The sequence below is a fragment of the Salmo salar genome, chromosome 20 (genome assembly GCF_965601325.2).
Source record: "Salmo salar chromosome 20, fSalSal1, whole genome shotgun sequence".
Lineage (NCBI taxonomy): Eukaryota > Metazoa > Chordata > Actinopteri > Salmoniformes > Salmonidae > Salmo > Salmo salar.
The window spans coordinates 72900291-72926466 of record NC_138310.1 but is presented as its reverse complement, the minus strand read 5'-3'; the positions used below and the strand labels follow the sequence as shown (position 1 = coordinate 72926466).

General features: G+C 43.1%; 1 protein-coding gene and 1 long non-coding RNA gene across 4 annotated transcripts in view; one reads left to right on the top strand and one right to left on the bottom strand.

The window, feature by feature from the left end:
• Nucleotides 1-26176, top strand: alp3 (alkaline phosphatase 3). 2 transcript variants are annotated; one of them, XM_045703919.2, is made up of 11 exons: nt 1-130; nt 15777-15893; nt 16048-16163; nt 16463-16637; nt 17480-17652; nt 20216-20356; nt 20710-20779; nt 21111-21245; nt 22230-22421; nt 23801-23917; nt 25639-26176. In XM_045703919.2, the coding sequence occupies exons 1-11, from the start codon at nt 61-63 to the stop codon at nt 25950-25952; spliced, it is 1620 nt and encodes a 539-aa protein (XP_045559875.1). In that variant the 5' UTR covers nt 1-60; the 3' UTR covers nt 25953-26176. The 2 variants fall into 2 exon arrangements, with proteins under 2 accessions (XP_045559875.1, XP_045559874.1); XM_045703918.2 differs by lacking the exon at nt 1-130 and adding an exon at nt 1590-1796.
• The window catches only part of LOC145862452 (uncharacterized), a 28139-nt gene continuing 22166 nt past the window's right edge, over nt 20204-26176 (bottom strand). For both annotated transcript variants that reach the window (XR_014381920.1, XR_014381919.1), the window contains exons 2-3: nt 21088-21235; nt 20204-20331 (exon numbers count right to left, since the gene is read on the bottom strand). This is a non-coding gene — a long non-coding RNA (uncharacterized LOC145862452). The remainder of the gene's footprint in view (nt 20332-21087; nt 21236-26176) is intronic.

Sequence of the window (26176 nt, the reverse complement as noted above, 5' to 3'; positions counted from 1 at the left end):
TATTCTTCTGTTGCACTGAGGGATGATCAGAGAGAATAACTGTCCTCTTTAGACATCATCATGGAAACTCAGAAATGGTCCATCGTGGCCCTGTGTCTGCTGGGGGTTTTGGGTTCAACCACCGTCAAAGGTAAAAGACCTGCCAGACACACATTTACTCTGGATGGTCACCTGACCTGACTTAGCTCATCTCCTGCTATTCTCATCGACTTACTTCTAGACAATCACTATTACTTTCTTCTGAGTTTTGTTTGTAATTATATTCACTCTTTTCATTGGTTTCTAGGGTCCTAATCTCCTCTCACTCCATCATCATACTCTCTCTCTCACCTGATCTCACTTCTCCTACTCTTCCCTCTGCTTGATCTCCTCTCACTTGTCTTAAACTTCTGAACTCTTAATTCCCTCTGTCTCTCTTCTCTCTCACCTCGTTAAACAAGTTCTCCTAATCTGCCAAAACATCAAAGTACGAAACAACTACTATCTGCAGTCCTAATTGAAACCCATGACAATATGTAATTGAAGCCCTGTCTGTAACCTCCTATCGATAGTATATTACGGTAGCCTTCTATCCATAGTATATTACTGTAGCCTCCTATCTACAGTATGTTACGGTAGCCTTCTATCTACAATATGTTACAGTAGTCTCCTATCTATAGTATATTACTGTAGCCTCCTATCTACAGTATGCTACGGTAGCCTTCTATCTACAGTATGTCACGGTAGCCTTCTATCTACAGTATGTTACAGTAGTCTCCTATCTATAGTATATTACTGTAGCCTCCTATCTACAGTATGCTACGGTAGCCTTCTATCTACAGTATGTTACGGTAGCCTTCTATCTACAGTATGTTGCGGTAGCCTCCTATCTACAGTATGTTACTGTAGCCTCCTGTCTACAGTATGTTGCGGTAGCCTCCTATCTACAGTATGTTGCGGTAGTCTCCTATCTACAGTGTGTTACTGTAGCCTTCTATCTACAGTATGTTACTGTAGCCTCCTATCTACAGTATGTTACAGTAAACTCTGTCGTGGAAAATTGCAAGATTATGTTATAACGCTTGTATTGTATTATAATGATTGTTTTATTCGACAGAATATAGTATTCTGTTAACTATTGTGTGTGTTTTACTGAGGATGAGCCTCTGAGATAGCACTGACAGAGGAGATTTACGATGTCTTTGGGTAATAAAGCCTGAAGAGCATTCCAGAGAACATGAGCTAATGGTTCGTTCTATATTGTACCAGGGAGAGACGGTTCCAGTTTGGAGTAGGAGGACCAGACACTGGTCTATACAATGAACACTGTTGATACAGCAGTTACTGTCTGCTATGTTTAATAGATATCTTACATACAAATCTTAACCTTGTGACCATTCTATGTATCTGTTGTTCGTCATGTACGTTGAGAGGGGTGTATCTTGGCTATAAAAGATTTTTGTACTTTTGTGTTGTCACTTTTCAATGGCGCATCATCGTAAGTCAAGTGTTATTGCAAAGCTCTTATCATTAAAGATGTAGTTTAAGTATAACTCTGACTGGTGTGTGAAGTTTAACTCTCCTCATTTGGTAATGCAGAAATTAGCCACCACATTTGGCGACGAGGATGGGATGTGAATCTTCACTTGGTTACCACTCCCGACGATCTGGGCAAATCGTGCACGCGGGATCCCTCAAACTTGGGATCTCCGGGAAACCACACTTCGGGAACGAAGCAGATGGACCAACCTTTGATCTGAGAGGCAGTGAGCCGAGTGGATACCACATCTCAAACTTAGTTTTTTTTAAAGAAAGAGGTGAGCAAAACACACTTGAAGTCAAGTTTTTAGAAAAGCCTCTGTTACGTGAGCTCTGAGTGTGTATTCCTTTGTGAGGGGGGCACCTTGGAGGCGTAAGCTGGGCCGAGTCAGAGGAGAGTAATCTGAGAGTTTACGGACTCAAAGATACTCTGCCACTGGTCGGTTGCGGGCGACCTAGAGCCGCCCTGACACTGAATTGATCACAGTGGGGATTGGTGCGGTCTGTGAGGGTGAGGGGCCAGGGTGACTGTGTTCTGTGTGAAACATGGTACTTGGTGAAGCCCTATTGGAAGAAGGACCTCGTTCTGAAAGTGTCTGTGTGACCATCAGAGGTGGTGAATTCCAATTATTTTAAATGTGCTAGCCAGGTATGCCCTGGGTTACTCTGTGTGAGTATTTTGTTTTGGGACCACTAGGTAATCTTTGTAGGAGCGTTCTGTGTGAGCGGGGTAGGTTGACTCTGTGTGGGTAACCTTTCACTTATGTTCTGATGTTCTGTGTGGACATCTGACCAGTTCTGTGTGAGCATCTGACCAATCTTTTGTGGGTGATCCTTAAAGTTCTGTGTGAGTACCTAAGAATTTCTAACGTTTTATATGGAGTCTGTGAATATATGAAAATCTGATCAATTGTATGTGTGTATAATCGATTACTAGAGATTTGATAAAGTAATGCTGAGAATATAATTAGATACAATTTAAACCACCCATTCGTAGACGTACTTAGGTTTTGAGTTGGTATCTTTAATGGATAATTTGATAAAGAGTAGGTTTTAAGCACTATTAAGCTGTCTAAAAAAATCTGGGCAATTGTGTTCTAGAAACTGATTGGAGTGTGTCCACTTTTCGTTAATTTACCTTAACAATGAAACTAGAAAATTCTTATTGGATTATCTCCGTCTGGGTACAACATTTGAAATCAAACTGCCCTCCCTTAAGGTCTGAAAATGTTTTATTTTTTCTTCCCAGTATGAGTGGAGTTGCTGGATTTATTGAATAAACTTTTTTCATAAAGTTAGAGCGAATTAAGATGGAATCTCGACGTAATTTATAATGTCATACAAAGCCTAGGGTATCCATCAAACTAATTATCATTGCGTGATTAATGTAAAGTAATTGAAATACGTTGCATGAGAAAACATAATCTACTTTTATTGAAAGGCGCAAGATCTGTTTCCTAGTCAATGAATGTCGATTTTACTCTTTGACTGCTAATCTATTCATTTGGCATGTGAGAATCATCGCCGGATTAATGCTTCGACCTTTAAATTAGGGCTATTTTCTGGGAATTGTCTCGGTAGTACGTGCCTAATTTTACCATTACAGACAATTGTAAAGTCGGTGTATTTGCGTGGGAGTCTTAGTCATTTAAATAGCATTGGTGGTTCAGTGGTAGAATTCTCGCCTGCCATGCGGGAGGCCTGGGTTCGTTTCCCGGCCAATGCACCAATTGACTAAAATCTGGGTTTCTGATTGTAATTCAACTATTAGTATGTTTTGCCTGGAAAGATATGGTCGCTAGTGTTTGTTTAAGATATAAACTAAACGTTTTAATAGCTTGTTTAGTATTAAATAAAGAGACTAATTCATTCAACATAAATAGTGGAGAGTTTTTTTTTCAAAAGTATTATTCACCTCGTAAAGCTATCGCCAGTTTTGTACAACGCGACTCAGACCAGAGCATACCGGACCTATTTTCTCTCCATATCCCCGAATTTCTACCGCAAGCTCTGGACATTTACACCTGGATCTTGCAGCTAACTAGCTGCTATCCGAGTAACTATTGGCTAACGTCGATTCCGGAGCAAACACCAATTATCGGAGCTAGCCAGCTGAAGAGTTCCATCAGCCACTCCTGGGCTACAATCACCTATCCGGACCCGTTTTACTGCCGATGCTGAGCCCCACCAGGCCTTCACGACTGGACTACCAATGTTATCTGCCCGAGGGAGTTATTCAACTGGCCCCTCCATCGCAACGTAACCTGAACGCCCATCTGCTAACTGCGGCCCGCTAATCGTTAGCTGTCTTGAGCATATCGGCTGCTATCTGAACAGGTCTATCGAACAATCTTCTTGGGCCACTATAACTAGAACTATTTCGACAATTGGATTGGTCCCCTCTACCACACGGAACCCACTAATCTACCGACGGAAACGCACGGGGTGGCTAAAAACAGACCTCCATCTTCTGCTAGCTTGCTACCCATGGCTCGGCTAGCTGTCTGAATCGCCGTGACCCCAACCAACCTCACTACTCACTGGACCCTTATGATCACTCGGCTAAGCATGCCTCTCCTTAATGTCAATATGCCGTGTCCATTTCTGTTCTGGTTAGTGTTTATTGGCTTAGTTCACTGTAGAGCCTCTAGCCCTGCTCATTATACCTTATCCAACCCTTCAGTTCCACCACCCACACATGCGATGACATCACCTGGTTTCAATGATGTTTCTAGAGACAATATCGCTCTCATCATCACTCAATGCCTAGGTTTACCTCCACTGTATTCACATCCTACCATACCTTTGTCTGTACACTATACCTTGACTTGTTGACTTGACTTGTTGCACCCTCGACAACTACTATGATTATTATTATTTGACCATGCTGGTCATTTATGAACATTTGAACATCTAGGCCATGTGCTGTTATAATCTCCACCCGGCACAGCCAGAAGAGGACTGGCCACCCCTCATAGCCTGGTTCCTCTCTAGGTTTCTTCCTAGGTTTTGGCCTTTCTAGGGAGTTTTTCCTAGCCACCGTGCTTCTACACCTGCATTGCTTGCTGTTTGGGGTTTTAGGCTGGGTTTCTGTACAGCACTTTGAGATATCAGCTGATGTAAGAAGGGCTATATAAATACATTTCATTTGATTTGAATCTATTTTATCGCCCCCAGAAACCTGCTCCTTTCACTTATCCTACTCCTCCTCTGTTCCTCTGGCGATGTAGAGGTGAATCCAGGCCCTGCAGTGCCTAGTGTCGTGGACGAATCAGAATTAGTTGAGTAACATAGATAATTAAGATGTTTTATTAGTATAATATGCTTATTTGAGGTACTTGTCATTAGAAAGTGTCCATTGGACTCTGGTGTCTTTTCAGTTGCACGTCTACCTTAGCTGGGGCTCAGACACTTTGGGCCCAGAGAGGGGAGAGGTCAGATTTGTCGTCATGGGAATGTGTCTTTACTTATTCTTAAACCATGTGAAGGGATGGCGTGATTAATGGGGAACCAATGACTTGTCTTCACAATGTCTGTGAGCAAGTCACTCCCTCCTTTTCTTTATTGTGGGGAGGATTATGGCAGTAAATGGACCCTTGTATGTCCTCTCTTAGATCTCGCACTTATCCTGTGATAATATATGGCCTAGAGGCTCACTCCCCAGTCAGCCTGTCCAGGAGTAGGGTCAAGAGGGGGTTTGCTTGAGATGGGAGTATCTAGAGTTGACAATTGATATATGCCATTGGATGAAATTGTGTTTTTGTTCTATACCGTACCAGGGAGGGACGGTTCTAAGGAGACCAGATACTGGGCTATTCAATGAACCAGGTTTACATAGCAGTTACTGTCTGCTGTGTTTTATGGATATCTGTCATACAAAACTTAACCTTTGTGAACTGTTACTAAGTATCTGTGGTTTGTCAAGATCTCTGTAGCCATTGTGTAACTACCTCATTCGATGGTTCATTCGAGAGAGTGCATTATTGGGGGTCAAGTACTTTTGCAAAAGTATCTTAAGTATTAAAGATGTAGTTTAACTCAGACTGGTGTGTTTGTAACTCTTCTCATTTGGTAATGCAGAAATTAGCCACCACACTAGCTCCACTCATATTCCCCAGGCGCTCTCTTTTGATGATTTCTGTAATCGTAATAGCCTTGGTTTCATGCATGTTAACATTAGAAGCCTCCTCCCTAAGTTTTTTTTATTCACTGCTTTAGCACACTCTGCCAACCCGGAAATCTTAGCCGTGTCTGAATCCTGGCTTAGGAAAACCACCAATAACTCTGAAATCTCCATCCCTAACTACAACATTTTCAGACAAGATACAATGGCCAAAGGGGGCAGTGTTGCAATATACTGCAGAGAGAGCCTGCAGAGTTCTATCCAGGTCTGCACCCAAACAATTTGAACTTCTACTTTTAAAAATCCACCTCTCCAAAAACAAGTCTCTCACCATTGCCGCCTGCTACAGACCACCCTCTGACCCCAGCTGTGCTCTGGATACCATATGTGAACTGATTGCCCCCCATATATCTTCAGAGCTCGTGCTGCTAGGTGACCTAAACTGTGTCACCTACTTAACACCCCGGCCATCCGACAATCTAAGCTTGATGCCCTCAATCTCACACAAATTATCAATGAACCTACCAGGTACAACCCCAATGCCGTAAACACGGGCACCCTCATAGATATCACCCTAACTAACTTGCCCTCTAAATAAACCTCTGCTGTTTTCAACCAAGATCTCAGCGATCACTGCCTCATTGCCTGCATCCGTAATGGGTCAGCTGTCAAACGACCTCCACTCATCACTATCAAACACTCCCTGAAACACTTCAGTGAGCAGGCCTTTCTAATCGACCTGGCCCGGGTATCCTGGAAGGATATCGACCTCATCCCGTCAGTAGAGGATGCCTGGTTATTTTTTTTAAATGCCTTCCTCACAATCTTAAATAAGCATGCCCCATTCAATAATTTTTTAACCAGGAACAGATATAGCCCTTGGTTCTCTCCAGACCTGACTGCCCTTAACCAACACAAAAACATCCTGTGGTGTTCTGCATTAGCATCGAACAGCCCCCGTGAAATACAACTTTTTAGGGAAGTTAGAAACCAATATACCACAGGCAGTTAGAAAAGCCAAGGCTAGCTTTTTCAAGCAGAAATTTGCTTCCTGCAACACAAACTCAAAAAAGTTCTGGGACATTGTATAGTCCATGGAGAATAAGAGCACCTCCTCCCAGCTGCCCACTGCACTGAGGATAGGAAACTCTGTCACCACCGATAAATCCACTATAATTGAGAATTTCAATAAGCATTTTACTACGGCTGGCCATGCTTTCCACCTGGCCACCCCTACCCCGGTCAACAGCACTGCACCCCCCACAGCAACTCGCCCAAGCCTTCCCCATTTCTCCTTCTCCCTAATCCAGTCAGCTGATGTTCTGAAAGAGCTGCAAAATCTGGACCCCCACAAATCAGCGGGGCTAGACAATCTGGACCCTTTCTAAAATTATCTGCCGAAATTGTTGCAACCCCTATTACTAGCCTGTTCAACCTCTCTTTTGTGTCGTCTGAGATTCCCAAAGATTGGAAAGCAGCTGCGGTCATCCCCCTCTTGAAAGGGGGGACACTCTTGACCCAAACTGCTTCAGACCTATATCTATCCTACCCTGCCTTTCTAAGGTCTTCGAAAGCCAAGTTAACAAACAGATCACCGACCATTTCGAATCCCACCATACCTTCTCCGCTATGCAATCTGGTTTCCGAGCTGGTCATGGGTGCACCTCAGCCACGCTCAAGGTCCTAAACGATATCTTAACTGCCATCGATAAGAAACAGTACTGTGTAGCCGTATTCATTGACCTGGCCAAGGCTTTCGACTCTGTCAATCAGCACATCCTCATCGGCAGACTCAACAGCCTTGGTTTCTCAAATGATTGCCTCGACTGGTTCACCAACTACTTCTCTGATAGAGTTCAGTGTGTCAAATCTGAGGGCCTGTTGTCCGGGCCTCTGGCAGTCTCTATGGGGGTGCCACAGGGTTCAATTCTTGGGCCGACTCTCTTCTCTGTATATATCAATGATGTCGCTCTTGCTGCTGGTGAGTCTGATCCACCTCTACGCAGATGACACCATTCTGTATACTTCTGGCCCTGCTTTGGACACTGTGTTAACAACCCTCCAGACGAGCTTCAATGCCATACAACTCTCCTTCCGTGGCCTCCAACTGCTCTTAAATACAAGTAAAACTGAATGCATGCTCTTCAACCGATCGCTGCCTGCACCTGCCCGCCCATCCAGCATCACTACTCTGGACGGTTCTGACTTAGAATATGTGGACAACTACAAATACCTAGGTGTCTGGTTAGACTGTAAACTCTCCTTCCAGACTCACATAAAACATCTCCAATCCATAGTTAAACCTAGAATTGGCTTCCTATTTTGCAACAAAGCATCCTTCACTCATGCTGCCAAACATACCCTCGTAAAACTGACCATCTTACCGATCCTCGACTTTGGCGATGTCATTTACAAAATAGCCTCCAACACCCTACTCAACAAATTGGATGTAGTCTATCACAGTGCCATCCGTTTTGTCACCAAAGCCCCATATACTACCCACCACTGTGACCTGTACGCTCTCGTTGGCTGGCCCTCACTTCATACTCGTCGCCAAACCCACTGGCTCCAGGTCATCTACAAGACCCTGTTAGGTAAACTCCTGCCTTATCTCTGCTCGCTGGTCACCATAGCTGCACCCACCCATAGCACGTGTTCCAGCAGGTATATCTCACTTGTCACCCCCAAAGCCAATTCCTCCTTTGGACACCTCTCCTTCCAGTTCTCTGCTGCCAATGACTGGAACGAACTACAAAAATCTCTGAAACTGGAAACACTTATCTCCCTCACTAGCTTTAAGCACCAGCTGTCAGAGCAGCTCACAGATCACTGCATCTGTACATAGCCCATCTATAAATAGCCCAAACAACTACCTCTTCCCTTACTTTATTTATTTATTTATTTTGCTCCTTTGCACCCCAGTATTTCTACTTTGCCCACTCATCTACTGTCAAATCTACCATTCCAGTTGTTTAATTGCTATATTGTATTTACTTCGCCACCATGGACTATTTATTTCCTTTACCTCCCTTATCTCACCTCATTTGCTCACATTGTATATGGACTTATTTTTCTACTGTATTATTGACTGTATGTTTGTTTTACTCCATGTGTAACTCTGTGTTGTTGTATGTGTCGAACTGCTTTGCTTTATCTTGGCCAGGTCGCAGTTGTAAATGAGAACTTGTTCTCAACTTGCCTACCTGGTTAAATAAAGGTGAAATAAATAAATAAGGTAATTGTGATAGAGTTGTGCCCACCGAAATGTGTTTTTTATTCTTATGGATTGACTGATGTATTTTATAAATTTGGCGCTTTACATGTTATTTTTAAAGTCTTGGACATTTCATAAGTGTTAAGCCGAAAGAGAAGAGAAAGTTGTAAAGTTTGGTTTTAATCTTACGATAGAGGTAAGGCAGAACGTTGCTTGAGTAGGGGTTATATTTTTGACTAATGGTAAGGATAGGAGAGTTGGTTGTGCGCGCTGGGCTATATTTGGCTGTAAGGGATTCAGGTGTGAATAAGGAAACATTTTGTGATAATGTATTCTGATGATTGTTGCTTGGTTTATTGTTTAGGTAACACCAGTGAATTTGAGCAGGAAGTTAATGTATTCTAACATTATAATCTGTTTCCATTACGTGGAACAATGTCAGGTCATTAAAGTGGATTGCAGTTTGACTTTATTTTTATTTTTTACAGGGACAGTGCAAATGAATCACAGTTGTGTGTGTGTCTAATGGCAGGGTATTCCAGACATTGGAAGCTCTCACACTGAAAACAGATTGACTAAAGGTGCTTTTCCTTAAGGGAACTATACAGTCATCTCTCATGGCGGACCTTGTGGATCTGCTGCCATAAGGTTTGGGTTTTCTGTTTAACAAAAGTACTGAGTGGAGGGCAGGAGTTTATAACTTTCTATAGCTATTGGGCTTCCTATCAAGCACTTTGAGAGCCTGTTTGCAGACAGACTGAATGGGTTTTAATGTTGTACAGCAAGCTTGGGCCAAACTAGTAAAGTAGTATGTTAAGTGGGGGAGTATCATAGATTTGAAGTATAGTTTTGTTACCTCTGTAGTCAAACAATTTCATAAGTTTTGGAAATTAGCTAGGTTGAATTTGGTTATTTGAGTTATCTTTTTCATTTGCTTTTTAAAAGAGAGGTTGGAATCAAGTATGATGCCATGGTACTTAAAATCAGATACCACCTGGAGCTTCTCCCCAGACACATAGACATCTGTCTCAGGGGCATCAGTTGTTTTCTTTGTGAGGAACATGCTGACTGTCTTTTTTTATTGAAATGCAAACAGTCCCTGAGCAACTTTGTCATCTGAACCATTACAGTAGTGAGTTCTTGTGTAGCTTGTTGTTTGTTATTTGCATGCATTTATCACTGTATCATCTGCATACATTGGAACTTCAGACCCTGTACAGACAGAAGGAAGATCATTAATGTACGAGCTGAACAGTATTGACCTTTGGGGAATGAAAACATTGTAGATATGAGTGGAAAAAAGTTCACTTTGACTCTTTACGCTGAGACAGCACCAACTTTTAAAGATTTTAGATTTGTTAAACGACAGGTTTGTTTTTACTACCTTTATGCAACAGGTTGAAATGATTAGATTGCTGGAAAGGGGTTATGGGTTTGTTTACTGTTTATTGTTTATTTTAGGTGTTGATTTTACTTAATTAAACATTGTGTTATCTGATGTGTTTGAGTAGGATTCTTTCTTCCGGGACGGATGGAAGTTACCTAAAGTATGTATGTTAAAGGAGACATGGGAGAACACGTCTCAAACTACATTTTATTAAATGCCTTGATTGAATTTCACTGATTCCTTACGCTGAGAAATTTCCTACATTTGCGATAGAGGGCATTGCCTTTAACTAAGGGTAGGCTGCTAAGTCTATTTTCCTATGACTAAATGGGATTCCATAATTTTTCTTTGTGGAGTTTTTCAGAGTAGTGATTTTAATTTGATTATGTTATTTGAAATTTTGTTTTATCTTTTGACCAGTAGTAGTGTTTTTTTTATACATTACTCTCATGGAGAGGTATGTGTTCAAAATTGGGGGGGATTCAGTCCTTTGACGTTTTGGATTGAAGTTTACACACCTTGAGTGATATGTGAAGGAGTGTATTGTTGTGTTTGTTCTGTTCTATTCCTGATGGGTTATAGGTCTAACTTCCTGATTTTGTGGCTCTGCGATGGAGTTGACAGTGTGATGGGAAGTATAAGCCAATTTGAAAGAATAGTTTCAATAGAATGTGTTGTTATTCTCTTTGAATAATGTTTAGACATTTGTATTAAGAATAATTGGTAAAAGTAATAATTTATCATGTAGTTAATGAACTGAACTAAACTGTTCTGATCTGTTCTTTCGAGTTTATCATGAAAAGTGACATCAGACGGTATCTTAATGCATGGAAGAGATAATTGGACCGAACAGTGTGTTTACCTCAAACCCCCTCTAACTGGCTGAAGAAGAGTGACAAAGGCGTTGAATGTCCGCACCACTTCTACCGAGAGAAAGGAGCCGAGCCAGAAATCGGTGTACAGTATCCGATCTAAGCTATCAACTGCTTTTCTCTCATGTTTTTCTCAGGAGTGTGAGAGGAGTGAGCATGGGGAGAGATCTGTTCTAAACTCTTATGTTGCTGTTATACTGGTTGACGAATGGACAAGACATAATGGGTGGTAAAGGTGAGACATTGAAATTGGGACATTATCATGGGCCGTCCACTTTGAACTGTAAAGCTATCTGAAGAAGAACGAAGAGGACGCCAGAAGAATCAGTGCCTGGAGGAGGGGGTTGGTCAACTGTGCCCAAAACGGTTTAGACTTTTGGGGTATCAGGTTGATTGTAGAGGTCTACACCACGTAAAATTATAGTAATTTGGATTAAGAATGCATTGAGATACTGATCTGTATTATAATCGTGATAAAAAAGTTAATAGTAGAATTATGGGATAATTATACTGGATGTTAATATGTACATTCTGCCAATGTTGATGTGTGTTTAAATTGAGTTTTTACTTTGAGTGATAGGACCAATTTGAATCACTGAGCAATGTCATTTTAAAATTTTGGTTGGATAATTAACTGGGTTCTAATTATGATTTTATTTGGAAATTGAATGATTTTAAAACTGAAGGATTGATTTGAGTTGAGTATGTTAATATCTATATGAGTGAAGCAATTAATGTATTAGGGATTGATTGTTTTGATTGTTATGAACTAAAGATGTTGACGCTATTATAAGCATGCCATGGTGAATGCCATGGGTGAACTCTGATCTGGAGAGTGAAACTGATCCTAATCTATTTGATCAATAGGCAGTGCCTTATAAATAGTGGAATCATGATGTTTGTCTTGGGTCATGTTCATTAGGCACCAAGGGGATACATTTTATTTTAACTAGGAGTCACTACCTGGATTTGTCCAACACGATATGCTAATTTTAGTTTATGGGATGGAAATAGTCATTTCCAACATACTATGCTGATCCATTGGAGTGTGATAGATAACGAAACCTTATTTTATTAAACTCCATTGTTGCATGCACTGCATTATGCATTAATTATGTGCTTTTCACTGTTTATGGAAAATATAGCTTTGAATCTCATAAACTGTATATGCATTTTTAGTTTTTCTTCGTTGGTTCGTGCAGGTGACTGTGTATCATGACCTTCCCAGACAAATTGCAAGAGTGCTTAGAAAATGTGTTGGGGGTTTGAATGAGGCTGAGTTAGTGTTGTGGAAGCTGGTCATGTGAAGGAACCCCATGCAATGAGTTATTGTTATGTGATTTTTGGTTTATGTAGAATATATGTATTTTCTAAGTGAAAGAATGTTCTTAAATCTTGTAATTTTCTTTTAAGTTGAGAAGATTCTCAAAATGGGGGAGATGTCGTGGAAAATTGCAAGATTATCTTATAATGCTTGTATTGTATTATAATGGTGGTTTTATTCGACAGAATAGAGTATTCTGTTAACTATTGTGTGTGTTTTACTGAGGATGAGCCTCTGAGATAGCACTGACAGAGGAGATTTACGATGTCTTTGGGTAATAAAGCCTGAAGAGCATTCCAGAGAACATGAGCTAATGGTTCTGTTCTATACCGTACCAGGGAGAGACGGTTCCAGTTTGGAGTAGGAGGACCAGACACTGGTCTATACAATGAAAACTGTTGATACAGCAGTGGCTGTCTGCTATGTTTTATAGATATCTTTCATACAAAACTTAACCTTGTGACCATTCTATGTATCTGTTGTTCGTCATGTACGTTGAGAAGGGCGTATCTTGGCTATAAAAGATCTTTGTACTTTTGTGTTGTCACTTTCAATGGTGCATCATTGAAAGTCAAGTGTTATTGCAAAGCTCTTATCATTAAAGATGTAGTTTAAGTATAACTCTGACTGGTGGGTGAAGTTTGTAACTCTCCTCATTTGGTAATGCAGAAATTAGCCACCACAACTCCTATCTACAGTATGTTACTGTAGCCTCCTATCTACAGTATGTTACTGTAGCCTCCTATATACAGTATGTTACTGTAGCCTCCTGTCTACAATATGTTACTGTAGCCTCCTGTCTACAATATGTTACTGTAGCCTCCTGTCTACAGTATGTTACTGTAGCCTCCTATCTACAGTATGTTACTGTAGCCTCCTATATACAGTATGTCACTGTAGCCTCCTGTCTACAATATGTTACTGTAGCCTCCTATCTACAGTATGTTACTGTAGCCTCCTATCTACAGTATGTTACTGTAGCCTCCTATCTACAGTATGTTACTGTAGCCTCCTATCTACAGTATGTTACTATAGCCTCCTATCTACAGTATGTTACTGTTGCCTCCTATCTACAGTATGTTACTGTAGCTTCCTGTCTACAGTATGTTACTGTAGCCTCCTGTCTACAGTATGTAACTCTAGCCTCCTATCCACAGTATGTTACTGTTGCCTCCTATCTACAGTATGTTACAGTAGCCTCCTATCTACAGTATGTTACGGTACCCTCCTATCTACAGTATGTCACTGTAGCCTCCTGTCTACAATATGTTACTGTAGCCTCCTATCTACAGTATGTTACTGTAGCCTCCTATCTACAGTATGTTACTGTAGCCTCCTATCTACAGTATGTTACTGTAGCCTCCTATCTACAGTATGTTACTATAGCCTCCTATCTACAGTATGTTACTGTTGCCTCCTATCTACAGTATGTTACTGTAGCTTCCTGTCTACAGTATGTTACTGTAGCCTCCTGTCTACAGTATGTTACTCTAGCCTCCTATCTACAGTATGTTACTGTTGCCTCCTATCTACAGTATGTTACAGTAGCCTCCTATCTACAGTATGTTACGGTAGCCTCCTATCTACAGTATGTTACGGTAGCCTCCTATCTACAGTATATTACTCTAGCCTTCTATCTACAGTATGTTACGGTAGCCTCCTATCTACAGTATGTTACGGTAGCCTCCTATCTACAGTATGTTACGGTAGCCTCCTATCTACAGTATGTTACGGTACCCTCCTATCTACAGTATGTTACGGTAGCCTCCTATCTACAGTATGTTACGGTAGCCTCCTATCTACAGTATGTTACGGTAGCCTCCTATCTACAGTATGTTACTGTAGCCTCCTATCTACAGTATGTTACTGTAGCCTCCTATATACAGTATGTTACTGTAGCCTCCTGTCTACAATATGTTACTGTAGACTCCTATCTACAGTATGTTACTGTAGCCTCCTATATACAGTATGTCACTGTAGCCGCCTGTCTACAATATGTTACTGTAGCCTCCTATCTACAGTATGTTACTGTAGCCTCCTATCTACAGTATGTTACTGTAGCCTCCTATCTACAGTATGTTACTGTAGCCTCCTATCTACAGTATGTTACTGTAGCCTCCTATCTACAGTATGTTACTGTAGCTTCCTGTCTACAATATGTTACTCTAGCCTATTTACAGTATGTTACAGTAGCCTCCTATCTACAGTATGTTACTGTTGCCTCCTGTCTACAGTATGTTACTGTAGCCTCCTGTCTACAGTATGTTACTCTAGCCTCCTATCTACAGTATGTTACTGTTGCCTCCTATCTACAGTATGTTACAGTAGCCTCCTATCTACAGTATGTTACGGTAGCCTCCTATCTACAGTATGATTCTGTAGCCTCCTATCTACAGTATCTTTAGCTGAAGGAGATAAAAGACCAGGCAAGTGAAGTATGATAGTCGTCACTACATGTCTCATGGAGCCTGACCAAAGACCAGTCCATAGAGTGTTCATCTCTATCCCCTCTGATCTCTCTCTCTCATACAGTATGTTACTGTTGCCTCCTATCTACAGTATGTTACTGTTGCCTCCTATCTACAGTATGTTGCGGTAGCCTCCTATCTACAGTATGTTGCGGTAACCTCCTATCTACAGTATGTTACTGTAGCCTCCTATCTACAGTATGTTATGGTAGCCTCCTATCTACAGTATGTTACTGTAGCCTCCTATCTACAGTATGTTACTGTAGCCTCCTATCTACAGTATGTTACTGTAGCCTCCTATCTACAGTATGTTACTGTAGCCTCCTATCTACAGTATGTTACTGTAGCCTCCTATCTACAGTATGCTACTGTAGCCTCCTATCTACAGTATGTTACTGTAGCCTCCTATCTACAGTATGTTACGGTAGCCTCCTATCTACAGTATGTTACTGTAGCCTTCTATCTACAGTATGTTACGGTACCCTCCTATCTACAGTATGTTACAGTAGCCGCCTATCTACAGTATGTTATGGTAGCCTCCTATCTACAGTATGTTACGGTAGCCTCCTATCTACAGTATCTTTAGCTGAAGGACATAAAAGACCAGGCAAGTGAAGTATGATAGTCGTCACTACATGTCTCATGGAGCCTGACCAAAGACCAGTCCATAGAGTGTTCATCTCTATCCCCTCTGATCTCTCTCTCTCACACATACACTCTCTCAAAGTAGATTATATCAAATATTACAGAAGTTAAAACATTTTTATATTCCTGAAATGTTTGCTCTGTGTAAGTTTTGAGAGCTAGAGGAGTTCAGATAAGTGTGTTTTAGATATGTATGTTGATGAGAAGTATGTGTCTCTGGCCCAGTTGAGGAGGAGAACCCAGAGTTCTGGAGAGCCCAGGGTGCCAAGGCTTTGCAGGCGGCGCTGAACATGAAGTTGAACACCAATGTGGCCAAAAACATCATGCTCTTCCTGGGTGACGGTGAGTGACCAATCACCGTCCAAACCTCACAGTGGTGTATTAAACGTATCCAAATCTTACATAACAAATACAATGAGTGAAACTATTCTAATTCACCAGTTACAGTCCAGTTCAACCCCAGTGTGACCTATTTCTCTGTGCCATTCCCCCCAAGGTATGGGCATTACCACCATCACAGCAGCTCGAATCCTCAAGGGCCAGATGCACAACCAGTCTGGAGAGGAGACAGTGATGACCATGGATACTTTCCCCCATGCAGGCCTCCTCAAGGTACATAAACAAACAAACAAAGCTTCAAATACATACATTAACATGCATAGAGATACCCACAGAGATTACACTTTGTTTGATGTGCAGCTGCAACCATGGCTACCTCTTTCAGAGGAAGAGATTGTCTGTTGTGTATTGATGTGTATAATGATGTATGTATGAGGTGCAAGCTCATGCGTACATATGTGTAATGTGTACTTATGCATTGATGTTTGATGTCCTGCTGCAGGTGTGTAGTTTATTCATGTGTATTCTTTTCTATCCCTTAATGTCTGCATGTACTGTCTGTCTGTGTGCAGACGTACAGTGTTGACTTCCAGATCCCTGACAGTTCATCCACAGCCACAGCCTACCTGTGTGGTGTTAAGACCAACCTGAACACGGTTGGGGTGAACGCTGCCGCACGCAATGGAATCTGCAAGACCCAGAAGGGCAACGAGGTCACCTCTATTCTCAAGTGGGCCAAAGATGCTGGTAGGAACCATATCTCTGTCCAACTTCCCACATCACTAGGGCCCCGAGTTTGTCCTGATCCAGTTGACTTACCAGGAAAACCTTACTACCAATAACTAGGGTGCAGAGTTTGTCCTGATGCAGTTGACTTACCAGGAAAACCTTACAGACGATAACTAGGGTCCAGAGTTTTTCCTGGACACGTTATATAATCAGGTGGGTGTTAGATACCGATACAAAACACTAATAAACACAAGAGAGATAACAGTTGGCTAGATGTTCAGTTGAGTCCATAAGGACCACCAGTAGCTGTTGGCTGGAGTCTGGTTTCTTTGGTGATCAAGTGTTGTGGCCTGGTGTAATACTGAGCTGCTGATGGAGGCAGGAGAATGTTACCTTGACTGTTATCATGTTCCCTTATCACCAACAATAAATATTTCATAACTCCCAGCTCCACAGCCCTGACCCTTACACAGGAGGCTGATATCCCTTCAGAGAGAGAGATTAAAAGCAACCGTGTGTTTGATAGAGAGAACAATATAGAAAGCGCTTCCAGCAGCAGTAAAACTGATGAATTACTTGCTTTGAATTACTTGTAAATATTCAAATTTCAATGCCGTATAATGCGATATCTGACACAAAAACACAGCCACATGGCTATATCACACATTATATATACAGTAAGTATTCAAACCAAGGGGGATTATTTTGATAGTGGACAAGGTTTGACGGAAAACCTTCCCCTGACCCTCTCCCTCCCTCCTTCCTTTCTGACTTCCTCCTCTCCCACCCTCCTTTTTTCCTTACCTCTCACTCTTCCTCACCTCACACTCTTCCTCCTTCCCTCCCTCATTCCCTCCTAGGTAAATCCGTTGGCATCGTCACGACAACGCGGGTCCAGCATGCAACTCCTGCCACAACCTATGCCCACAGTGCCAGCAGGAAGTGGTACAGCGATGCAGACATGCCCGCCTCTGCCAAGAAAGAAGGATGCACAGACATTGCCTCTCAGCTCCTAAACAACACTGACATTGATGTGAGCAGTCAAAACCCCTCTGTTGACCCAGAGAGTTATTGTTATTCATGGTCTCTGTTTCTCTATTGACCCAGAGAGTTATTGTTATTCATGACCTCTCAGTTCCTCTATTGACCCAGAGAGTTATTGTTATTCATGAACTCTGTTTCTCTATTGACCCAGAGAGTTATTGTTATTCATGACCTCTGTTTCTCTATTGACCCAGAGAGTTATTGTTATTCATGACCTCTCAGTTCCTCTATTGACCCAGAGAGTTATTGTTATTCATGACCTCTGTTTCTCTATTGACTCAGAGAGTTATTGTTATTCATGACCTCTCAGCTCCTCTATTGACTCAGAGAGTTATTGTTATTCATGACCTCTCAGTTTCTCTATTGACCCAGAGAGTTATTGTTATTCATGACCTCTGTTTCTCTATTGACCCAGAGAGTTATTGTTATTCATGACCTCTCAGTTCCTCTATTGACCCAGAGAGTTATTGTTATTCATGACCTCTCAGTTTCTCTATTGACCCAGAGAGTTATTGTTATTCATGACCTCTGTTTCTCTATTGACCCAGAGAGTTATTGTTATTCATGACCTCTCAGTTCCTCTATTGACCCAGAGAGTTATTGTTATTCATGAACTCTGTTTCTCTATTGACCCAGAGAGTTATTGTTATTCATGACCTCTGTTTCTCTATTGACTCAGAGAGTTATTGTTATTCATGTCCTCTCAGCTCCTCTATTGACCCAGAGAGTTATTGTTATTCATGAACTCTGTTTCTCTATTGACCCAGAGAGTTATTGTTATTCATGAAGTCTGTTTCTCTATTGACCCAGAGAGTTATTGTTATTCATGAACTCTGTTTCTCTATTGACCCAGAGAGTTATTGTTATTCATGACCTCTCAGTTCCTCTATTGACCCAGAGAGTTATTGTTATTCATGAACTCTGTTTCTCTATTGACCCAGAGAGTTATTGTTATTCATGACCTCTCAGTTCCTCTATTGACCCAGAGAGTTATTGTTATTCATGACCTCTCAGCTCCTCTATTGACCCAGAGAGTTATTGTTATTCATGACCTCTCAGTTTCTCTATTGACCCAGAGAGTTATTGTTATTCATGAACTCTGTTTCTCTATTGACCCAGAGAGTTATTGTTATTCATGAACTCTGTTTCTCTATTGACCCAGAGAGTTATTGTTATTCATGACCTCTCAGTTCCTCTATTGACCCAGAGAGTTATTGTTATTCATGACCTCTCAGCTCCTCTATTGACTCAGAGAGTTATTGTTATTCATGACCTCTCAGCTCCTCTATTGACCCAGAGAGTTATTGTTATTCATGTCCTCTCAGTTTCTCTATTGACCCAGAGAGTTATTGTTATTCATGACCTCTCAGTTTCTCTGTTGACCCAGAGAGTTATTGTTATTCATGACCTCTCAGTTTCTCTATTGACCCAGAGAGTTATTGTTATTCATGGCCTCTGTTTCTCTATTGACTCAGAGAGTTATTGTTATTCATGACCTCTCAGCTCCTCTATTGACCCAGAGAGTTATTGTTATTCATGACCTCTCAGCTCCTCTATTGACCCAGAGAGTTATTGTTATTCATGACCTCTCAGTTTCTCTATTGACCCAGAGAGTTATTGTTATTCATGAACTCTGTTTCTCTATTGACCCAGAGAGTTATTGTTATTCATGAACTCAGTTTCTCTATTGACCCAGAGAGTTATTGTTATTCATGTCCTCTCAGTTTCTCTATTGACCCAGAGAGTTATTGTTATTCATGACCTCTCAGTTTCTCTGTTGACCCAGAGAGTTATTGTTATTCATGACCTCTCAGTTCCTCTATTGACCCAGAGAGTTATTGTTATTCATGACCTCTCAGCGCCTCTATTGACCCAGAGAGTTATTGTTATTCATGGCCTCTGTTTCTCTATTGACTCAGAGAGTTATTGTTATTCATGACCTCTCAGCTCCTCTATTGACCCAGAGAGTTGTTGTTATTCATGACCTCTCAGTTTCTCTATTGACCCAGATAGTTATTGTTATTCATGAACTCTGTTTCTCTATTGACCCAGAGAGTTATTGTTATTCATGAACTCTGTTTCTCTATCGACCCAGAGAGTTATTGTTATTCATGAACTCAGTTTCTCTATTGACCCAGAGAGTTATTGTTATTCATGACCTCTCAGCGCCTCTATTGACCCAGAGAGTTATTGTTATTCATGACCTCTCAGTTTCTCTATTGACCCAGAGAGTTATTGTTATTCATGACCTCTCAGTTTCTCTATTGACCCAGAGAGTTATTGTTATTCATGACCTCTCAGTTTCTCTATTGACCCAGAGAGTTATTGTTATTCATGAACTCTGTTTCTCTATTGACCCAGATATTTATTGTTATTCAGTAGTCATTGATGAAGGTGAGCCTGAGACTATGACTAAAGAGAATGTCATTAGGTCTGAAATCTGAAGGTCAAGTCTGTGGTGAATCTGGTTGAGGGCAAGCTGATTGCCTCAGTTGTTATTGTTATTCAATACCAACCCTGACCATGAACATGAATGATGTGTCCGTCTCCAGGTGATCATCGGCGGGGGGAGGAAGTACATGACCCCTAAGGGCACCTGGGACCCAGAGTATCCCCGAGACCTGGCCTCCAGTGGCAAGAGACAGGACGGACGCCATCTCATCTCTGACTGGCAGAAGATGAAAGTCGGAAAGGTAGATAGAGAAAAAAAACTATGGAACAACAAATTGACACACAACATTGGTTACATTCAGAAACAAAATTGCCCAAAGACGTGAATTCAGACTGCCCCTCTCCTTCTTTCTTTCTTTCTTTCTTTCTTTCTTTCTTTCTTTCTTTCTTTCTTTCTTTCTTTCTCTTTCTTTCTTTCTTTCTTTCTTCTTTCTTTCTTTCTGTCTGTCTGTCTGTCTGTCTGTCTGTCTGTCTGTCTGTCTGTCTGTCTGTCTGTCTGTCTGTCTGTCTGTCTGTCTGTCTGTCTGTCTGTCTGTCTGTCTGTCTGTCTGTCTGTCTGTCTGTCTGTCTGTCTGTCTGTCTGTCTGTGTGACAGGTGGCTCGTTACGTGTGGAACAGGACTGACTTTGACGCTGTGGACCCTGACACCACTGACTACCTTATGGGTAAATGATTGTAGTATTCTGTCAATTCTTCTGTGTATTCTGGAAAGCTGAGTATTTGAAGGTCACAGCAAACATTACTGCTGATTCTTACTGTATATCAATAGACACTGGGGTGTCCTTGGTTCTTTCACTTTCTTACACTTTGGAATAGAGTTCCTCATCCTGCCTTACCTGTTCCTACATCACTTAGGCTACATATATGTATTGTGAATATTGACTAAGCTGATACTGACCCATTTTATCACACATTTACACGGGCTGAAGCGCATTAAGTACACTCTTCCTGTTCTACAACCTTCTTTTCTTACCTGATCAACCCTGTTCTCTGTAGCCCTGTTTGAGCCTGGAGATCTGCGCTTCGACGTGGAGAGAGACCCCACCATGGACCCTTCCATCGCTGAGACCACAGAAAAGGCCATCCGCATCCTCAGCAAAAACCCCAAGGGATTTTTCCTCCTGGTAGAAGGTGAGCAAAGGGTTAACCAAGCTGTCAGTCAATGAATCCATCCATCAACCCAATCTCAACAAGTTCCTCCTTAACATAGGTGCACGGTTGTTGTTAAAATACAATCAATCTATTGATCGAATAATCACACCACTTGCTTATATAACTGAACACCAACATGCATTGGTTTCAAAGTGTGTACCCGTATTTCTGGATCCTGAGGCAATACAGAGGTTGGTTAGTTGCTGTTCTGATGCGTGCCTCTCAGCAAGATGATTAGGGACTGCAGTACACTACATGTATCTGCAGACTGCAGTAGGATCCGCATGTAGTACCTGCATGTGTTTTCAGCAGTGTGAGGAGGGGGAACATTATGTTGGAAAGGGGGGGATACCTCGTCAGTTGTACAACTAAATGCCTTCAACTGAAATGTGTCTTTCGCATTTAACCCAACCCCTCAGAGAGGTGCGGGGCCTAATACGGGACACGACTGTTCCACAGCGGTGGCTCTTGGGCCCAGGCCCTCATCCATCCTACCTTCAATCTGAGGCACCACCCTTGGACCTGATTGTGCTGTTGAGCGTCTTGCATCTTCAACAATGGGTTTTAAATAACACATCGCAGCAGGCTTTAAATAGAGCTGGGCATATGGTGCACCGTACCCTCTCCTCCTGCTCCCTGGGAACCCAACATATTAGCCCCACTCCTCTCCACTTTCTGACTGCACTGATAAGAGAATAGCAGCTAGGTTGGTTTTACTTGGCTAAGTAACACTTGTAGTAGTGTCATTTCAACTTTATTTCAACATTCCTCCAATGTTATTAGTGTTCTTTTTATTTGAATACCAGGAGCCAGTGGTTCCTTGTCCCTTTTATACACAGACCTAGGTTCAGTTTACCTTCCCCCGATCTTAACCTTAAATCATTAAAGATGACACCAAAATACTGCGCTTAGATCAGTGTTTATGGGTAACTTCATCCTTGTCTTTCTCTGTATGTGTGTCAGGTGGACGTATCGACCAGGGCCACCATGCCAGCAGAGCCTCCATGGCGTTGCACGAAACGGTTGCCTTTGACAATGCTGTCGCCAAGGGCCTGGAGCTGACCAATGAGGAGGAGACTCTCACCCTGGTGACAGCTGACCACTCCCACGCCTTCACCTTCAATGGATACCCCTTTAGAGGGCAAAGCATTCTGGGTAAGCAACGACCTCACAGAAACAACTTTCTGTATGGATTATGGTTTATGTTTTCCCCATAGAGTTAGAGTTGGTTACTTTAGTAATCATTGTGATTATAGGGATTTTTCACTACAGTGTTTATATAGTTAAAGGAATGTTTGGTCAACTTTTTTTGCTGGTTCCATGATTAGAAGTTTGGGTCAGGTCATGCTAAATTGATGAAACCAATAGTCATGTTGCATTGGTTTAGTAATGCTCTTATGTAGTGAAGCAGTAAGAATCTCTCCCCCCTTTACACACACACCCCTCTGTGGACAGGACGTCCTCATTCTGCCTCCTCTCCCCCCACCTTCCTGCTCTGCACCCCCCTTCCCCAAGGTGTCACTCCTCACAGCTGTGATGACATCAGAGGAGGTGGTGGTGTGCTCCACTAGACGGCCTCAGCCTCCGTCTGGGAGACGCTACTGGCACTTAGACATTTCCTCTCCCCTGCAATTACAGAGGAAAACAAACAGCTTAGATCACTCCCTAACCTCCCCTCTCTGCCTCTCTCTCCCTCCCCTCTCTGCCTCTCTCTACCTCCCCTCTCTACCTCTCTCTCCCTCCCCTCTCTGCCTCTCTCTACCTCCCCTCTCTGCCTCTCTCTACCTCCCCTCTCTGCCTCTCTCTACCTCCCCTCTCTACCTCTCTCTCCCTCCCCTCTCTGCCTTTCTCTCCCTCCCCTCTCTGCCTCTCTCTCCCTCTCCTCTCTGCCTCTCTCTCCCTCTCCTCTCTGCCTCTCTCTCCCTCCCTTCTCTGCCTCTCCCTCCCTTCTCTGCCTCTCTTTCCCTCCCCTTTCTGCCTCTCTCCCTCTATCGCTCCTTCTATGAGACTCTCCAGCGTTCAGGCCTCCTCCCTCTCCTCTCCTCCCTCCCTCCCTCTGCCTCTCCCTCTCTCTCTGTGGCTCCCCATTGTTCAGCCCTCTCTCCCTCCCTCCATCCATCCATCACTCTCTCTCTCTCTCTCTCTCTCTCTCTCTCTCCCTGTGGCCCCCCACTGGTCCAGCCTCCCAGGTCTTGGTGATTAATGCAGTAGTGAAACACTGAGCAGTTCATCAGTAGGGGCTGGAAAGTCTAATATCTCATCTGTCTGGAGACAACCTGCTCGACCCCTAGCTCCCCTGGGACACGCTCCTCCTCTCTTACTGTGTGTCTGTCTGTCTGTCTGTCTGTCTGTCTGTCTGTCTGTCTGTCTGTCTGTCTGTCTGTCTGTCTGTCTGTCTGTCTGTCTGTCTGTCTGTCTGTCTGTCTGTCTGTCTGTCTGTCTGTCTGTCTGTCTGTCTGTCTGTCTGTCTGTCTGTCTGTCTGTCTGTAAGACCTTTACATTGTGATTCATCCGGCTGTGTGTCTCTCTCACAGGGAAATCTCCTCTGTATGGGAAGGATATGCTGCCTTACACAACTCTGATGTACGGAAACGGCCCTGGATACAAAGTCATAGACAACAAGCGCCCTGACATCCGTAATGTGGATACACGTAAGAAACCAAAACTATGTTCTGTTCTTGTAAAGCGTTCCTCTCTGTACTCTCCTCCCTTCACCTGTAGCTTTCCTCTCTGTACTCTCCTTCCTTCACCTGTAGCTTTCCTCTCTGTACTCTCCTCCCTTCACCTGTAGCGTTCCTCTCTGTACTCTCCTCCCTTCACCTGTAGCTTTCCTCTCTGTACTCTCCTCCCTTCACCTGTAGCTTTCCTCTCTGTACTCTCCTCCCTTCACCTGTAGCTTTCCTCTCTGTACTCTCCTCCCTTCACCTGTAGCTTTCCTCTCTGTACTCTCCTCCCTTCTCCTGTAGCTTTCCTCTCTGTACTCTCCTCCCTTCACCTGTAGCTTTCCTCTCTGTACTCTCCTCCCTTCACCTGTAGCTTTCCTCTCTGTACTCTCCTCCCTTCACCTGTAGCGTTCCTCTCTGTACTCTCCTCCCTTCTCCTGTAGCGTTCCTCTCTGTACTCTCCTCCCTTCACCTGTAGCTTTCCGCTCTGTACTCTCCTCCCTTCACCTGTAGCTTTCCTCTCTGTACTCTCCTCCCTTCACCTGTAGCGTTCCTCTCTGTACTCTCCTCCCTTCACCTGTAGCTTTCCGCTCTGTACTCTCCTCCCTTCACCTGTAGCTTTCCTCTCTGTACTCTCCTCCCTTCACCTGTAGCTTTCCTCTCTGTACTCTCCTCCCTTCACCTGTAGCTTTCCGCTCTGTACTCTCCTCCCTTCACCTGTAGCTTTCCTCTCTGTACTCTCCTCCCTTCACCTGTAGCGTTCCTCTCTGTACTCTCCTCCCTTCACCTGTAGCTTTCCTCTCTGTACTCTCCTCCCTTCACCTGTAGCTTTCCTCTCTGTACTCTCCTCCCTTCTCCTGTAGCGTTCCTCTCTGTACTCTCCTCCCTTCACCTGTAGCTTTCCTCTCTGTACTCTCCTCCCTTCACCTGTAGCTTTCCTCTCTGTACTCTCCTCCCTTCACCTGTAGCGTTCCTCTCTGTACTCTCCTCCCTTCACCTGTAGCTTTCCTCTCTGTACTCTCCTCCCTTCACCTGTAGCTTTCCTCTCTGTACTCTCCTCCCTTCTCCTGTAGCTTTCCTCTCTGTACTCTCCTCCCTTCACCTGTAGCTTTCCTCTCTGTACTCTCCTCCCTTCACCTGTAGCGTTCCTCTCTGTACTCTCCTCCCTTCACCTGTAGCTTTCCTCTCTGTACTCTCCTCCCTTCACCTGTAGCTTTCCTCTCTGTACTCTCCTCCCTTCACCTGTAGCTTTCCTCTCTGTACTCTCCTCCCTTCTCCTGTAGCGTTCCTCTCTGTACTCTCCTCCCTTCACCTGTAGCTTTCCGCTCTGTACTCTCCTCCCTTCACCTGTAGCTTTCCTCTCTGTACTCTCCTCCCTTCACCTGTAGCTTTCCTCTCTGTACTCTCCTCCCTTCACCTGTAGCTTTCCTCTCTGTACTCTCCTCCCTTCACCTGTAGCTTTCCTCTCTGTACTCTCCTCCCTTCACCTGTAGCGTTCCTCTCTGTACTCTCCTCCCTTCACCTGTAGCTTTCCTCTCTGTACTCTCCTCCCTTCACCTGTAGCTTTCCTCTCTGTACTCTCCTCCCTTCACCTGTAGCTTTCCTCTCTGTACTCTCCTCCCTTCACCTGTGGCCTTCTTGATAAATATCCCTCCTGCAGAATGTTTATCTCTCTAGTCCGTATTCACATATTTATTCACCTTGGTCAGAGTCGAAGGACTACGTGCAGCTGTCTGCGGTGCCCCTGGACACTGAGACCCATGGTGGGGAAGATGTGGCAGTGCTGGCCCGCGGCCCCATGGCACACCTCTTCCACGGGGTCCAGGAGCAGAGTTACCTGGCCCACGCCATGGCCTACGCTGGCTGTGTGGGACGGGACCTCAGGCACTGTGAAAGTAGACCTCAACACACCAATACCAAGAGGATCCTCGTCACTACTACTGATGATGATAGGAACAGTGCACCATCCCAGGTGTCCTCCATCTCTCTGGTTACTGCCCTACTGGCTGCCGTGCTGCACTGAGAGTCCGGTGGAGGTGGAGAAGAGGGAGGGAGAGAAAGAGAGAATGAAGGCAGAATGAAAGAGGTCCATTTGTTTTGCTACTCCTCTTCAACAAAAAAGTGCTCTGTACCAAAATGATTTTGTCAAATTATGTAAATTATGACAATACTCCTAATTTGTATATGTTTATATTTAAATAAATAATATATTTGTTTCTAATAAACAGTATATGGACTAGAAGATAA

Coding starts and splice junctions, on each gene's coding strand:
- alp3 (XM_045703918.2), top strand. CDS start 1,607: ATGGGATGTGAATCTTCACTTGGTTACCACTCCCGACGATCTGGGCAA. Junction 1,797..15,776: donor AGTTTTTTTTAAAGAAAGAG/GTGAGCAAAACA, acceptor TCTCTGGCCCAG/TTGAGGAGGAGAACCCAGAG. Junction 15,894..16,047: donor CATGCTCTTCCTGGGTGACG/GTGAGTGACCAA, acceptor ATTCCCCCCAAG/GTATGGGCATTACCACCATC.